Here is a 16,286-nt window from a genome sequence, read left to right on the forward strand (position 1 = left end):
ATTTGTATACCCACATGTCAAAGTTTGGAAACGCATCAGCTGAAACGTACATGGCCCGGATAATTTCATATGGCTTTCTACTGTTCCAGATGCCAGGTAAATGATGCTTTCATCATCCGAGTCCTTCGTGATGGCTATTGAACATGTATAAATAGCATGACGTCTCATGTTGATGCTGTGCCACTTTTCATGACTGCACAGCCGTTTATGCAAGATGCATGTCAAGCCTCGGATGGCTAGGTGCAGTTCAAGTGAGTGGAAGAAGTCCTCAAGATAAGTAGATGGATCCCAATTGGACCAATGGATACACGTATGCATTGACCTTTATCATTTTGTATATAAGCTTGAGACGATGGACATCGCCTTTCGCATACACCTTTATTGATTTTCCAAAGTAATGCCTTCTAAAAGCTATCCCGTTACCAGAAGCGGCCCTGTATTCAATGCCAACCGCAGCAGCCATCGATCCACGTTCAGCTGTCCATTACCTACTATGACTGTATGTGAACATGATGATGAAGACAACAACAACATGAAGAGCAGCTGCGGCGTTCAAGTGGAGCATAATGAGCATGCAACCACAACCACCACCAACGCTCTATATGACGATGAGAATGAAACCTTTGGTGATGTTTTAAGCCGCTCTATAAGCGGTTTCCATCGACATCAGCTACGAATGCATAGTTATCGCAGACAGGTCGAAGCATGGGAAAACAGGGCCCAAGATCGGTATGTAAGACGTATGATTATCTACAGCAAAAATACAGTTGTACTAATACTCTGATGGTAGTTCTTCCCAAAATGATCCACAATACAGTGTTGGTAAGACCCTTAAGCGTACGTTTTGGGTAAGCATGGGTGGTGCTAATACGCGTGGATGTTTTAGTGGTACACTTTCGAAAACTGAAAGGTCATCAATCCTTTGCTTTGACTCCAACTCAAGTGAAAGATTTTGCTACCAAGGTAGGCGACGTGGCTCATTTACCAAAACCATCCACTTACACGATAAGGGAACAATGGCATGTTGTATAGTTGCAGCTGACACAGCAAGAGAGGATCCGGTTCAATGGGGTGCATGATACCGATTCCTTAATGGACTACCTGCACAAGACCAAGCGAGACTATTCAATCAAGATCCATCACCACCACATCAAAGATGACTATCCTGATATTGAATCCAAGGCCGATCAAGATATCATAGAGCTTAATGACAACGTTTACATCGAGTTTAGGCTGAGGAGAACGAACATGCTTCCTCGTCCAGCAGTTGAAATGACACGAAGACCCTTCTTCCGGTATGTAATTTTAGCTCAATATAGGATTCTATCTTTAATGCAATCATTACCAGGCACCCTGATCCAGATCTAAGCGCTGACATTGGGCAAGAGAAATCAGCATCATGGTTGGAGCTCTTTTATGATCTCGTTTATGTTGCCTCTTTGACAGAGTTTACGCACGCCCACGTTATCAAAGATTTTGCGACTCTGGGAACGTATACGGAGTGGTTCGTCATTACCTGGTGGGGATGGTTTGCAAGTTCGCTGTGAGTATTTGTGAATCTGTGTTATCACGTGAATCATTCTTCTAATCAACAAACTTTTTGCCTTTAGGTATACTGCTCGCTTTAATACGTATGGTTTGATGCATTTTTGAAAAAACGACAAAGCCGATACTCACAAGATGCCTTCATAGAGATGACGTGGTGCATCACCTGTGGAAGCTAATAGAGATGTGTGCTGTCAGTAAGTACAATACCGGCTTGTTGAATAAGGATGATGGATCATCCAATTAACAATCCCCTTATTAGTTACCATGGCTAGTACCTCGACGTACTTTTTTACTTCATCTTCCTATGTATATGGGTATATTGGTAAGTGACTTTTTTTTGGCACAGTGCACACTCTCTGCATACATCCTTTGACATCCTTGCTGTTACATACATAGCTCTGAAATCTGTACTTGTTATTGAGTATGCCATTGGTAAGGAATAAGGCATCTATACAACCCACGTAATTGCTGACAACAGGATACGTGTTTATTAGTGTTTGTGGTTGCAATCTCTACACGTTCAAGGGCGAGGATTCCACTTGCATTCTATGTCGGCGCCAATATTGCTTCAATCATTTTGTGGGCTTCGTCTATTGCCGTATTGGAAGAAGCAACGCACCGCATTCTTTGGTACACTGGCATCCTTATCGAGATACTGGTCAATGTCATTAGCCGGCGTGACAAGGCGTTATCATGGGCTGCAAGCAATCTCGCCGAACGGCTTGGTTTACTCACTTTGATTGTGTTGGGTGAAAATCTCATCGGCTTGATCGCTTTGGTGGCACTTTCAGGATCAATCATTTGGGTCACGTAAGTAAAACATGGTCAACTTTGTTACGTATGATGGCTAACAAATGCAACAATTGGTGTATTTAGGGTCGCCAACTGGTTTGCAGTTATAATCATCTTTGGCTTTTTCTTTATGTATTTCGAGGACTTTAACAAGAATGTAAGCTTAACTTTATACGATAAGCTCACAGCATCTAATCGAACGATCATTCTTCACATTTATGCAGGTCTTCTTACACAGTAAATTTCACCAGATATGGGTGTATTTGCACTTTCCCCTGCACCTTTGTCAGATAGCTTTTGGGATCGAGCTCATCAACATGCTAAAGCTGTATCGTGCTGAGCTTATTGATGACGGCTATATATCATCAACATCCACAAAAGACACTACCACGGCATCATATGAAGGAGGCAGCACCACCGACACTGCTGAAGCATATAGCCTTGCTCGACGTGCTATCGAATCAATCCCATCTTCCACCCCGTCACATGTCAACAGCAATCCCGTGGCTCTGGATTTTACACAACCAAAGCCATCCCAAACGGCACCAATGTCACTGGCAGGTTACTTCACGCTATTCAAATACGCTGCAAGCATCACCACGTTGGCAACCTTGCAGGGTCTTAGTACCGATAGCCTTTTATCAGCATCACCCATACTTAATCAAGACCAAGGAAGCATGCAAACAATGCATACCTATGATAGACGTGCTCCAGGTGAAAGTGAACATACTCGTGAAGAAATGGTATTCATCTACAAGATCTTCCTTATCATGGGTGGCGCTCTTTTGGTGCTCAATTCACTGATTAAGCTGATCAACACGAGGGTAACAGGTAAGCGAAAAAGGATACGTACCATGCAACACATCTCACCAACACTTTATCATACGTGGTATGTAGATATCTATGGCCGCATCATTATATGCTCTCGGATTGTGAATGCTGCGGTGTTATGGTGCTTGTGTGCATTGCCGTTTTCAGGATTGCATCCACTTATCCTAATTGGTATCACAATGGGATCCATCGTTTTCCAAGGTAAGATAAAGATAGCTTTATTGATAAATGATAACGCATAGCTAACTTTTGTTATCCAGGCATTGTTGATCTCCTCGATTAGAACATGTAGAGTCTAGCAATAGCGCATGTATTATACTACGTAGAGAAGAAATTCAAAGACACCATAAAAGCCGATGATCCAACCCTCAACATCAATCTTTCCAACCATGGCCATCATTACCAAGTGATGCATCGCTTGTCAACATTTTTGAGCAAAAGAAAATCGAAAGAGCTTTTTTTTTTTTTAAAGGTATGTGTTTTATTGTTTTGCCATGCCATTGACCATCCGCACTCCACTGTCGGGGGTCCCTATTGAGCTGTCGGTGCTGCTGTTGAGTGTGATATTGCTGGTAGCTTGAACCAATGCTTGCATAGATGATGGACTGCTTCGAAGGCCATATAGGTATCCTCTAAACATCACTTGTAAGATTTCTCCCTCGATCATGATGCATGGTAGTAACCCTCTTCTCTCCTCCTCCTTCCACTTACAGATATTTTTGGTCATCAATCCGATCATCAAAGAACATTTGCCGCATTTTGAAGAATGTAGTGCATGTAAGTAGACTATCACTGCCAGCTTGATGTTGGGGACCGACTCGTGCAACCTAGGTGATGAATGATCGACGTGAGCCAATCATGGTATCTATATACACGTATACCTTACCCACCTGCAAGTCATCTGCAATATCCTGCAATCCACCCTTTAAATTCTTGCAGCTCCTCATCAGATACTTGATATCGTATATGCATGGAAAGTAGATCCTGAGTATTTCAAAGAATTCGGATTCATCGGCAGGCATGGATGTACATGTGAGCAGCTTCAAGAGATATCCAAAGTCGTAACCACTAGCAACCACACACATGGATCAGCAACAACGCTACACGACGAGCCAGCCATCATCATCCCATGCATTTTTACCTGTGAAAAGAGATCCATTTTACATCATCCAACAACACAAATCCTGAACTGATCAACAGCTCGCCAAATTGTTCCACATCAATCCCATATTCGTCATGCTTTTGAAAGTCGATGCCTGATTTTGTCAATAGCTCGATCGAATCCTGTGCATACATGTCGTCTCTACAAGGGTCTGTTAATACCACATCATGCCTTTACCAAGCCGTACTTTACGCGATATTGAATTTAAAGTTGAACTGCCAAGTGCAAACGTTTCGAGGTAGATTGCCGTGCTCATCAGCAAACGTGACACCAAGCTGAATGATTTTCAAGAGGTCGACGTTGCATCGTAGAGTCTGGTAGTGGTAATCGGAAGACGTACGGAAGGTGCCTATGGGTCGAGCAACAACACCTGGAAACTCTGTATCCTTTGTTGCGTGGCAAGCTGATCAGTATCCAGGCATGGGGTGTGTGTAGTCAAAGTGGTTACCATGGCCAAGTATGGGTAGTCTTCTACTAGATCACGTAGATACGCCATTTCCTCCTCCAGATTGTCTGCCCACACTTCTCGAATATAGTTTGAGTCGTTTGCATGCATTGGGAACGTTGTTACGTGTAAAAGAGTAAAGAAAGGGGTGGTTGGTTGGTGGGGCGTGTGCGTTTGCGGGGTCTTATCACAAGGTTATAGCACGCATTGTGTCAAATGTGTGTGCGTGTATGTGTGCCCCACTCACCAATCATAGACCGTCATACATGTTTATAGCTCATTTGGACTCGCTTGCTCGACAACGATGATAAATCAGGTTGCATTTTGTGAATATCGAAAAAGATAAACGTACATTCTTGTGGGGAAAATAGCCATTAAAGGAGATGTTGCTTTGACCAAGTTGTGCTATGATGGATGATGTATTATCGTGTAGCACCAATCACGATGATGATTCGATAGTGGATGATCTTCAATCGATGGAAGGGGCATGATCTCTTCTGATGGTGGTAGATGTCATGTTTATGGCGATAAAAGTACCTGTTTCAGAAATGTCAATAGGCAACATCATTATCAGCTGTTAACATGATACATGTCTTTATGTAACAAGGTGACATTGTGCCTCGCCATGTTACACTAGAACATTGTATCGGGTTCTACGAGTAGTCTTCAACCGTTCCAAGACATTTGTAGTAATCAAATATGCTTTAAACATGCTTTAATGATGTTATCCATTACTCGGAAAAGATGAAATGACAGATCTATGCTATGGTTTATCTCTAATAATGAATTCTTGTTTGTGAGACGATATTTCATTTCGGTCAATAATCTTGTCCGAAAATGTGTGGTGGATTGTCCATCAAGTTCCGAGAAGCGCTGCTCTGTGAGTGGAAAGTGTCTGCACCGCCCTCTTTCTTTTGCTTTACCTTTTTTTTACCCTCCTCCGTCATCTCATCTCCTCTTTTCCCTTTCTCTCATTATCTCGCTCTTCATGGCAGCTGCAGCACGTCCATTCAACCCCAACGACTATCCTGTGGTTATTGGCATTGACTTTGGTAAAGGCCCTTGATGACTCTCTCGCTCTCTCGCTTGTCGTGTTCTAAATTTAACTCGGCTTTGTTTCCCCATCAAGGTACAACCTTCTCGGGATGCTCGTACGCATTTATTCAAAACGACGAGGTGATTGATATCGTGCGATGGTAAATAGTGGATGGGTGGAGCGATACATACATGTGCCAGGCACCTTATATGCTGACATATTACTACCCCGCGGTTTGTGGATAATAGGCCAAAGCAAAACAACAATGTGTATCCAAAGGTAAAAATAGAGCAAGGACAAAGGGGTTGGATGGATAGCAAAGGTGGGATACTAACATGCGTGGATGAATAGACACCTACATTGAACTTTTATCATGGCAACTCGGATCAAATGACTCAGTGGGGTAACGCAGCACGTCTCGAGATGCAACGTCCTACTGCTCGTAATTCGGTGCTCCTCAAGCAATACAAGCTCTATCTCGATGAAAACATTGCAAAGGATCTTCCTCCTCTTCCAAATGGTTTGACCATTGTCGATGCTATCGCCGACTATCTTCGTGCATTCCATGATCACGTTGTCAATGAACTCAAGAAGGGTTTCGCTCGCAACTATGGCCAACACCAATTCAGATATGTACGTAGGGTTATCCATTGTGAGTTGGGGTTCATGATGAAGGAATGGATTTACTGATGGGGCGTAAGAACAGTGCTTGACCGTGCCTGCCATGTGGTCCGACAAGGCCAAGAGTACGATGCGTGAAGCTGCTATCAAGGCTGGATTGATCAACGAGGATGACCATCGTGATCGATTAACATTGATCTCTGAACCTGAAGCTGCTGCCTTGTACTGTGAGAAAAAGTGCGACCAATTCAACCTTCGTCATGGCGATCGATTCATGATTTGTGATGCTGGTGGTGGTATGTATCTATCTATGCGAGGAGGAGAAGGATCAAAACAAAAAGGGCTCAATGTGGCATTGATTTTCAGGTACCGTGGATTTGATCGTTTTTGAAATTGATGAACATGGTGGTCGCAAGTTGCGTGAATGTACCAAGGGTCATGGTCAATCATGTGGCTCAGTGTTTTTGGATCGACGTATGCGAAAGTTGCTCAAGAAAAAGTTCAAGGAATACTTGTCATCCATTCCAGCATCTGCATTTGAGACCATGATGGATACCTTTGTGGATTTGATCAAGCCCCAATTCGATGGTATCGATGACCAATTCATTTCGTTACCAGCATCCATGAATCTCGATTCGCTCAACAACCCAGCCATTGGTCTTGAGGATGGCACTTTGTGTATCACAGCTGCCGAATTAAAACAAGAGGTGTTTGAACCTGTCATCCGCGAGGTGCTGGCACTCGTCGAGGATCAACTCATCAAGGCTCAATCTTTGCAAGCTGTCTTTTTGGTGGGTGGTTTTGGTTCATCCAATTATTTATTTGAAAGAGTACAACAAGAATTCGCTCCCCGTGTTGGTTTGGTAGCCGTTCCTCCTCGTTGTGAGCTGGCTGTTGTACGTGGTGCTGTTTACTTTGGCCTGAATCCTCACGTCGTCACTACTCGTATCCCTCGTTACTGGTATGGCATTGATACTACTACCACCTTTGAAGAAGGCATCGATCCTCCAAGCTACAAGATCATTCGAGCCGATGGTAGCGTGCGATGTGATAATCGTTTCTCAGTTTATGTACGACGAGGAGAAGCACTGGGTAAGTGGACATGTATATGGGAAAACAAGTTCTAGGTTCTAACACATGGCCCTCTTAGACATTGATAATTGTGTTTCCAAAGACTTTTTCGCTTATTACCCACATCATACCACGTGTACTTTATATGCTGCAGACACTGAAGAACAACCTCGCTACACTACAAGCCCTGGTGTTCGTAAGGTCGCCAACTTTACCATCCCCATGCCAACATTGCCCGGTGTTATGGAAGGAGAAAAGGTGGATCTTTCGATTAAGATGTACTTTGGTGAAGTAGAATTACGAGTAGAGGCGGTCATCCGAGGGAAGACTTACGGCACTACCTGCACATTCGATAGTGATTAAGTAAACCATATTAATAATATTTTCTTTTGTTCGCACCATCACATTGCTTTTACGTCTTTTCAATGGCTTTTTTTATTTGGAGGGAGTTAAACTCTATTTGCTAATGTCAACGAGGATCCATATTCTGTAAAATGAAATCACGTGCTGCAAGCTAGTCCATTGTATCCATTCACCCATCCACAATAGCATCCATGTGTATCAGCTCAAACAATAAACCATTCCTTTATTCCGCACGTTTCTTTTTTGCCTCGAGCATTTCCTTGTATCGTTGAAGTTCCTCCACCTCTTGTTCCAATGACGCACACGCAATCTCCACCTGTAAGTTTTGTGTAATAAGATCCGACCACTTGTTTTCCAAAGAGCGAAGTGATCCACCTGCTTGTGTCTATTCAACGTATCGTGTGTAAGATACCACCATCCATCCATCCTGGGCAAATCATCAATGCATTGCTCACCTGCTCATTTTTACGTTCGCGACTGATCTCCCGAATCTTTTCACGATACTCCTCAGTTTCCTTTTGCAGCATTTTGAGTTGTGATTCAAGTTGATAGTTGTGGACACGCCATGCATTGGCACCATATTTTTGCAACAGCTCCAGATTGAACATACTATCCAACATCATCGACATAAGCATACGTATCGCCTGTATCCCCTTTTTCGATAACTTACCTGCCAGCCTGTGATTCCAATTGAGATTTTGTGTTATCGACAGCCTTTTGCCAGCCTTCAATGTCATCATCGTTGGCAGGGCCCTTAAGCTCATAACGCTCGGTATCCAGGACGTTCAACGGTTGCTTTTGTTTGGCTCGATCCCATTCTTCTTTGAGTGTGGCGTTATCTTGGAACAACTCGACTTGCGTTGGCAATGGACACCGATCGTCTCTCCGTCGCATACGTCGCATTTCTTGATCAAGAAGTCGATCAACGGCTGCTTTCAATTCTGCATACAATACGTTAGGCATTGGAGATATCTATATTCGAAGAATAAAGGCTACCTGGATCATCAACTTCGCGATCGACGTCTATTCCAAGTTGAGAGATGAGTCGTTGTCGTTCATGGGTTGTTTAACAGCGAACGAATTTAGCTTACAAGGCAAGGCATCGACATCGGAATCGGATCGAAGAGCAGATGTAGAAGAGGATACGGCGACGAGTGCGTTATCGGTCATAGTGTTTGTGTGTCTTTGTGAATGTGAGTGGGTGGAAAGGAAGAAGGCGACAAGAATAATTTTGGACTCCAGGTGGAGCCTAGTGAGACCACTCACAAGACGCGCTAGTCGTCAATGCCGTTAATGAGTGGATCATCGTATACCAAGCATTCGCGTATGTAGTACATATCGACGCCATCACACGTGTGCTGTTCATGATAAGCACAGCAATAAAATCACCTTTGTCTATGCACATGATCGAATATGAGAATACTGTGCCATGCTACTGGTCGATTGCTGTATCATCATACAGCATCCGCTCTGCTATTTTCAGAAAGGATACAGTGAAAAGCATGTTTCCCCCTATCCCCATCACATCATCTTTGAAAAGGCCACTAGAAAAGAGGATACTATATACTCGAAAGCAGCTTCATAAGAGCGTAGCAGTAAGCCCCACAATTGGAAATGTTGCTCAGCAACAATCGGGCTCATGTGCCCATTGTTGTCATACACAACCAACGCCAGCAAACGTGTATCCACAATTATAAATCCATTTGCTTTCTTTGTTTCTTTCATTTCCCCAATAATCATATCCATGGTCACATCCCAAGTCTTTTCTTCCTTCAAAGCTCCCTTCACCACTTCAAGCCGGCTACCACGACTACTCCCCAACAACAATGGCAAGGCTGCCAAACAACAACAGCAACAGCAACCTGAAGCACCCCTGCACCAGACATCAAAAGAGGGCAATAACGATAGGACTGAAATGGTAGCCTTAAACATGATATTGCTGGAACCAAAAGAACCGGATGGATACTTGTTGGCAGGGCAATTATACGAAAAACAAGGCCGCCTTTCAGCTGCACGAGTCATGTATGCAGATTCGCTGATACACGTTCCAACAACCAATCCACGTTATGAAGAGCTTCGCCTTGGTCTTAAAAAACTCAACATGCAACTTGGATCTTTTGTTTCTTTGTTTGCATATGATGTCGTATGCATCATTTTCGACCAATTGGCACCTGATGACCTTATCCAATGCACAGGCGTTTGTCAAGCATGGGGCAACTTTATGCTACAATGGCCCGAGTTTTGGGATTCACTAGATGGTGTCATTGATCGTGCAACAGTGGATTCACTTTTGGGTGGCAAGGATGACCGCTTTCATATGCGTGGCACTACCAATGATGTTTTATTCACTTCTATGCTCAAGTTTCTCGTTGCTAGTGGTGCACGTAACATCAAGGAAATGCGTATGTCGTTTGATTTACCGCTAAAACGCATGTCATTTACATCTCATTTCATTCTTTAGATTTTGAGGATATGCTGCTGACAGAGGAACACATTGGCTTGATTGTGAAAGCCGCAAAATCATCTACCTCGGCTGTGGAGCGTATAACTTTCAAGGATGTTCCCCTCGGCAACCCATCACGTGTACTGCTTGATATCGTAGCGCAGTGTCCTCGACTAAGACACTTTTCACACCAAGCGGGGAAAAGGGAGAACGACAGGCAATTGACCTTTGTGCTCCCACTCAAACCTGAAGATCCGCCGTTATTGGAGATCCCATATGATGTTTACATGCTTACTTCTCTTGATCTCCACATGGGTCGTAGCCACTGTGGATTTGGGCCCCAACCTCCTCCAAAGCTGTTCCACAAGTTCATAAAGAGATGCCCCCATCTTGAAAGACTCAGCGTATATGCATATGATCACATCAATCATGGTAAAGTTATACGTGCCGCTGTTGAGCACTGTCCTCGCTTGAAAGATTTGGTAGTGAGGCATTCCGGAACCAAAATACCAAGCAGTGTAGAAAATACGTGAGTAACAATAACATCCAACAACACCTGGTTCTTGACTAATGGTCATGGTCACTTGGTTCATACGTAGACAACAAGATCAACTCGCTGGCTCGGAAACGAAAGGCCTTGAGCGATTCGTATTTTCTTTTATTACCGATTCTAGAATCTCGATCTCTACTTCAGACGTTGCACCAGTGATCAAGAAGCACCATAAGACATTGTCAACTCTCTACCTCCATATTGATAGAAACGTGATTGATACTCGCTTTCTTTTTCTATTGGCTCGCTATGGGATGCCACAGCTACGCGAGCTATACCTATATACTGAAGGCTATTGCCAAAGACGTACACAGTTTACAGATACCCGGAACCCAACATTCGACAAAGCCATTGCTGCTCTTGTCTCTCGTTGTCCACAATTGCGCATCTTGCATATTGTCGAGAGTACATCGTATACATGGTCGTATTACTATGGAAGCGCTATACCAGTAACAAACCATGCGATTTCGGCAATACTCAAGCATTGTCGTTCTCTTGAAGAATTGAAAATCAATACTAAAGGCCGTAATAATATCGACGAAGATGACCTTACCGCAGCAAGAATTGAAGAGCTAAAGAAAATATATGGAAATGGGGCAACATGAAGGATGGTGACCAAGACCATTATCGTTGTATACGCACAAGAGCTCTTATATGTGTAGTACCCCAAAGATAAACCCGTCATTAGAATACTATTTGGTATGATGTGCTTTATTTCCTTTATGTTCTACAGTATTGGCATGAGTAAATGATCCTATCTGCAAATGTTACCATGGCATTGATCCGTATCCATAATGCACGTCGATATTCATTGTTGATATAGTAGTAATGTTTATTTATCACGACGTTGGAATAGAACTATGTATGTACGTTGCACAAGAATGTGTCCTGTGCGTTGTCGAATGAAATGTGATACAAATGAAAGAATACAATAAAATGCTTGCTAATGCTGGTACTATTTGGCTTTGCGTCTCTTATTCTCCATCAATCGTTCTTGGATCTTTTGGAATTCCTCCTCTGAAGGTCCCTCTTCAGCTTCAGCTTGACGTTTGGTTCTCTTTTTGCCGCCTTTGTTGGTTGAAGAAGAAGATGAAGCTTCAGCTGCTCTCGCTGCAATGTTGTCTGCCAATGCGTCAAGTTTAGCCGCTCGTTCCTTGTTGCGTGCCTGAATCAATGCCAATAGTGATTGATCCCCCTCCTCTTTCTTTTCCTTCTTTTGTCGACGTTCCCATTCCTTGAGTTGTCGTTGATGTTGTTTAGCACGTGCACGATGGGCTTTTGCTGTTGTTGTGCTCTTGAATTCTTTGAGGGTTGTTGCATCACCACGATCAATGGCTTTTTGAATGATTTCGGCCAGCCGTTCGCCATCCGTCAGCTCACTGCACTCGACATGGGAGAGAATACGATCCATATTGCCGTTGCATTGTTGATAATAGCGCAACACATCACGTTCTTCCTCATCAGATCCTCGATATCGAGACGCAAATTGTTCAATCGTTTCAGCATTCACAACACCCGTCCATAGCTCCTTAAAGTAATCGGTCCAGCTCTTGTCGCCTGCTAATCCATCGTCGCTCGATATCGTGCCCGTTTTGTCATACAGTGATTTCTTGGCTGGATCGCTCAAAATGCTATAGGCAAGTCCAATGCGTTGAAATTGTAATGTCGCAGCTTGCTTATCTTCATCGGTCGCAGATGGTCGTTGTTTGTCAGGGTGGTACTTCAATGCAAGTTTACGATACTGCGACTTGATGTCGGATGCGGTTGCTGATTCACGATGGAGCGTCAATATTTCATAGAGATCGGCATCGTCTGAAAGAAGGGAAGAAGCTGGAGCCATTTGCAAAGGAAAGAGGAAGAGAAAGGAGCTGACAAGAAGCCTGCTGCTGATGATCATCCCAATATAGAAAGTCAGCCATGTAGATGATGAATGCCCACCCCACACACTCTCATTGTACGCTTATGAATTCAACATGATGATATACTATTAAATCAAGCTAAATATTTATTGGAAGGGTTTATTGCCAAACGAGCCAAATGATCGTGGTCTTGATTTTGCTCTCCATGGATCTTGATGAATTCTTGCTGACAACGCTACTGAGTGCAACAGCAATTACTTCATTAGAGGACGATCGAAGATAGAAGCTACATTCCACATACCATTTTCATTCCTCGTACTCTCGCAACAGAGCGTCGATGCTATTGTAAGCATCTTGCAACTTCTCAAGGTCTCGTTGCGTGCTTCTGATGTTGCTTGAGAGTGAGGTACGAGCATTTCTCAGATCCTCAACCAAGCGGTCGACTTCTCCGTCACTATGCCAAGTTCACTGTAAGCTAGTATTCTCTCCCAATTTTTCCCCGCGATACTTTACTTGCGACGTTTGAGCCGACAATGTCGCGCCCAGCGGCAAAACGATCTGTTTGCCAATGTGCGTTGCACCAACGCGATGACCTACAAGGGAAGACGCGTCTGTTTAATGTATCTCTTGTGTGAATAGATATTGATAATATAACTTACATATTCCACTCTGATGCCATCTTGGAGGGGAGCTCGCACTTGGACATGAGGGAGCCGGACGCATGCATGTCGAAGAATGTAGCAGCTTCGCTCTTCGTGGCAAAGTGCACGTAGCGGTATTCATGTCGTCGCTCCTTCACGGAAATGTAGGCTGTGAATGGTAACCGGGAGCCTTGTCGGTGGCCCGCACAGCGAGTGATCACCGATGCCGGAGCAATTTGCGTCAGAATCTCCTTGATTTCCTGGTCGCTCAAGCCGTGTACGCGGAAGCCTTCGGATTTGAATTGCCTATGCATCTTCAGAACTATCTTATTAATATCTCACAATCACAAGAGCACTCTTTCATAAAACATTAATACCTTGAAGGCGATGCCTTGTCTCTAGTTGTAGAACAACCCATACATCAACCCCATGCTGGCTGTGATCGGCCACCTAATCCAGCTTTGCATATGTGTCTTAGGAGGGAGCTACATCAAAGGGAACGTGAGGATGCGCATCATCAAGCAAGAGATAAGATTTTACCTTGATAGAATAGCCAAATGACAATATTGACAATGGAAGCAGGGTAACAATGAAACGTAAAAGATCATCACATAGGTTCGCAAGGAGTGAACAACTTCGGCTTTGCAGGTGTCAGCAATGAAATAGTGATACGTATGATAGATGAAAGAGATGCCTTCGAGTAAGATGATGGCGACAACATCTTTTATGTGTATGGTGGGGCGTGAGTATTTCGATGACCACAAACAAAGAATGATAAAATGTTTGTTGGGGACCTTGATGGGGCTGATTGATTGATGGGCGCCTCCACAAAGAGTCTTGGCATGATAGGTTGTCGTTGCATGACTCATGATTTGAGATAAACAAGGTGGCAATATCCATCATCATCCTCAAACAACGCCATCCATCTGCTATCACGAATTACTTGCTGTGCTCAAATGAGACACCATGTTGTTCAAGGATGTTTTTACGTGCTCATTTCAGAAAGAAAAGTTGAAAGCCGTTGGCAAACATAGCGCATCACACGCGTAAATGCTTTCTACCACCACTATAGGCCTTATGGGAAGTGATAAAGTGGCATCCAGCTGAAATCCCCAAATTCAGATCTTCCGCTGTGATCACATTGATTCCACTCAATCACTACACATCATCATCTCAATCATCGTGATAGACTCAATAAAACGAATCGTTCTCACGCATAGCAAAAGAAGGCGTCATTTTTCATCATAATGATCCAACAACAACGACAACGACAACGGCAATCATCGCCTTAATGCTAGGTCCCAAGCATTAGTTTTTCCTAACCAAGGCAGCCCCAAACACCCCTTCTTCTTGAGTATGCTCGACGTCATTGATAAATAAAAAGACCCCACTTGATTATGGTCATATCGTATACCGATCACGACCAGCACGAGCGCCAAAAAGAATATAGCTCGTACCATCCTAAAGATTGCAAAGTCAAACATGACTTGGTTGATATTCCAGAAATGATCCGCACATCCGAAAGCATCTATGTATTGACAAATTCACAGGCCTGACGTTTGAGATACGTCGATGGTCACTCTCTGCCTTCACCCAAAAAGCCATCCTGGGGACCTCCTTGCGATATGCATGGTAGCTTTACGTCCCACGCTTCATGGACTTTCACAAAAGATACTTGCACAGAGGGTTCCTTCAGGCATGCAGAGCAACTTTGATTTAAATAAAGACCCAACGCTTGATTGTAAAGTCTTGGGAATCAGGTGCCCTTATGTTTTACCTATGCTGTAAGCGTGATGGACTTTTTCTTCCTAATGGATAATGTATGCAAGATGAAGAACTGATTGAAATGACACGTAGTGGTTATACACAAGCGTCGTTGCCAGCAGGTTGAGGCTTAAATGGATCATGGTTGTCATGGAAATAGGTAAACGGTATCCAATTATGGAAAAGCTAATGACAATGGATTTATAGATAATGACAATGAACCTCTAGCTAATGACAATGAGCCTATATACCTACATTACGTTCTTGTATGTTTGGTAGGGGAGTTATCAGATGTGGTTTCCCTTGAAGACCACAGCATTTCAATGCACGCGCTTGTCGTCGGGGTATAAGTAAAGGGGTATACGCAGCAAGGCGATCATGCAGCTTGACCACTTCTCTTCACGAAAAGGTTTCTTTTGGCATAACGCAGATCCGGAGGTTCCTCACGACAACACAACATTCTCAAAACCATTGATGGTCAAGCACACGATGACCTCTTTAATTCAAGTAACGCGTTACATACAGAAGTCGAGTTAGAGCATGAGATTTATGAACGAGCTTATAGATTTCTGGGAGCACACCAAGTGGCAACAATGGACTCTAGTTGCATTCGACATTGAAGCGTTGCGCCAACAACCGTGATGAGGCTGACAGCAACTTGTCTCGCGGCGTTGAGCAGTTACTCAAGATTCTCAGCCCTGAACATACTTATGTCTCCTACAAAGATCATCTTTCAAGAGGCAGGTGGATTTATCAGCCGTGATTTTCCATCACGTCGACTCGTTACTCCAAGATGCTGGACCACTTCATCAGTTCAATCAATCATGACAACAATACCCACGCCCACCCATATATAATCAAGGCTCTTTGCACCAACACTATCATACGCCCTTTGTTTCTACTTGTATTCATATCATCATCAATGGCCTTTGGTAAGTCTCAAGGATATTCTTTATGTGATCCCCAAAATGAGGATACTCATGCATTCATCTATGTAGCTCGCTTCATTGCTTTATACTGTGTTCCTTCATGGCCCCTTTGGGGTAGGTATAACTATCACTTACATATTAAAAGGATGCCTGGACTGATGAGAAAATTGAGACTTCTTTGTAGGTGACATAAGTACATGCGGGAACTCGTCACCTGGAATGACCCTACGA

The 16,286-nt window shown here is 43.6% G+C and overlaps 7 protein-coding genes across 7 annotated transcripts; 3 read left to right on the forward strand and 4 right to left on the reverse strand.

The window, feature by feature from the left end:
• Positions 1-397: 397 nt before the first annotated feature.
• O0I10_003379 (uncharacterized protein) lies at positions 398-3,454 on the forward strand (the record flags this gene model as incomplete). The annotated part of the gene is made up of 14 exons (XM_058483450.1): positions 398-729; positions 791-822; positions 887-963; positions 1,033-1,295; positions 1,349-1,543; positions 1,611-1,631; positions 1,693-1,742; positions 1,808-1,870; positions 1,945-1,980; positions 2,043-2,358; positions 2,425-2,497; positions 2,565-3,171; positions 3,238-3,372; positions 3,432-3,454. 14 exons carry the CDS (start codon positions 398-400, stop codon positions 3,452-3,454), a joined length of 2,223 nt encoding a protein of 740 aa, XP_058345649.1.
• Positions 3,455-3,652: 198 nt separating this feature from the next.
• Positions 3,653-4,889, reverse strand: O0I10_003380 (uncharacterized protein; the record flags this gene model as incomplete). Its single annotated transcript, XM_058483451.1, has 6 exons — positions 3,653-3,803; positions 3,883-3,998; positions 4,062-4,239; positions 4,313-4,474; positions 4,526-4,719; positions 4,782-4,889. The coding sequence occupies 6 exons, from the start codon at positions 4,887-4,889 to the stop codon at positions 3,653-3,655; spliced, it is 909 nt and encodes a 302-aa protein (XP_058345650.1).
• An 877-nt stretch (positions 4,890-5,766) lies between these two features.
• Positions 5,767-7,869, forward strand: O0I10_003381 (uncharacterized protein; the record flags this gene model as incomplete). Its single annotated transcript, XM_058483452.1, has 7 exons — positions 5,767-5,830; positions 5,908-5,974; positions 6,063-6,093; positions 6,166-6,447; positions 6,521-6,731; positions 6,802-7,527; positions 7,586-7,869. The coding sequence occupies 7 exons, from the start codon at positions 5,767-5,769 to the stop codon at positions 7,867-7,869; spliced, it is 1,665 nt and encodes a 554-aa protein (XP_058345651.1).
• Positions 7,870-8,092: 223 nt separating this feature from the next.
• O0I10_003382 (uncharacterized protein) lies at positions 8,093-9,039 on the reverse strand (the record flags this gene model as incomplete). Its single annotated transcript, XM_058483453.1, has 5 exons — positions 8,093-8,254; positions 8,325-8,478; positions 8,540-8,810; positions 8,866-8,892; positions 8,961-9,039. The coding sequence occupies 5 exons, from the start codon at positions 9,037-9,039 to the stop codon at positions 8,093-8,095; spliced, it is 693 nt and encodes a 230-aa protein (XP_058345652.1).
• A 574-nt stretch (positions 9,040-9,613) lies between these two features.
• On the forward strand, positions 9,614-11,467 carry O0I10_003383 (uncharacterized protein; the record flags this gene model as incomplete). The annotated part of the gene is made up of 3 exons (XM_058483454.1): positions 9,614-10,271; positions 10,331-10,841; positions 10,912-11,467. The coding sequence occupies 3 exons, from the start codon at positions 9,614-9,616 to the stop codon at positions 11,465-11,467; spliced, it is 1,725 nt and encodes a 574-aa protein (XP_058345653.1).
• A 350-nt stretch (positions 11,468-11,817) lies between these two features.
• Positions 11,818-12,702, reverse strand: O0I10_003384 (uncharacterized protein; the record flags this gene model as incomplete). Its single annotated transcript, XM_058483455.1, has 1 exon — positions 11,818-12,702. One exon carries the CDS (start codon positions 12,700-12,702, stop codon positions 11,818-11,820), a length of 885 nt encoding a protein of 294 aa, XP_058345654.1.
• Positions 12,703-13,376: 674 nt separating this feature from the next.
• O0I10_003385 (uncharacterized protein) lies at positions 13,377-13,676 on the reverse strand (the record flags this gene model as incomplete). The annotated part of the gene is made up of 1 exon (XM_058483456.1): positions 13,377-13,676. The coding sequence occupies one exon, from the start codon at positions 13,674-13,676 to the stop codon at positions 13,377-13,379; it is 300 nt and encodes a 99-aa protein (XP_058345655.1).
• Between the last annotated feature and the right edge of the window lie 2,610 nt (positions 13,677-16,286).

The sequence above is a fragment of the Lichtheimia ornata genome (assembly GCF_029851405.1).
Source record: "Lichtheimia ornata isolate CBS 291.66 chromosome Unknown scaffold00011, whole genome shotgun sequence".
NCBI classification, from domain to species: domain Eukaryota; kingdom Fungi; phylum Mucoromycota; class Mucoromycetes; order Mucorales; family Lichtheimiaceae; genus Lichtheimia; species Lichtheimia ornata.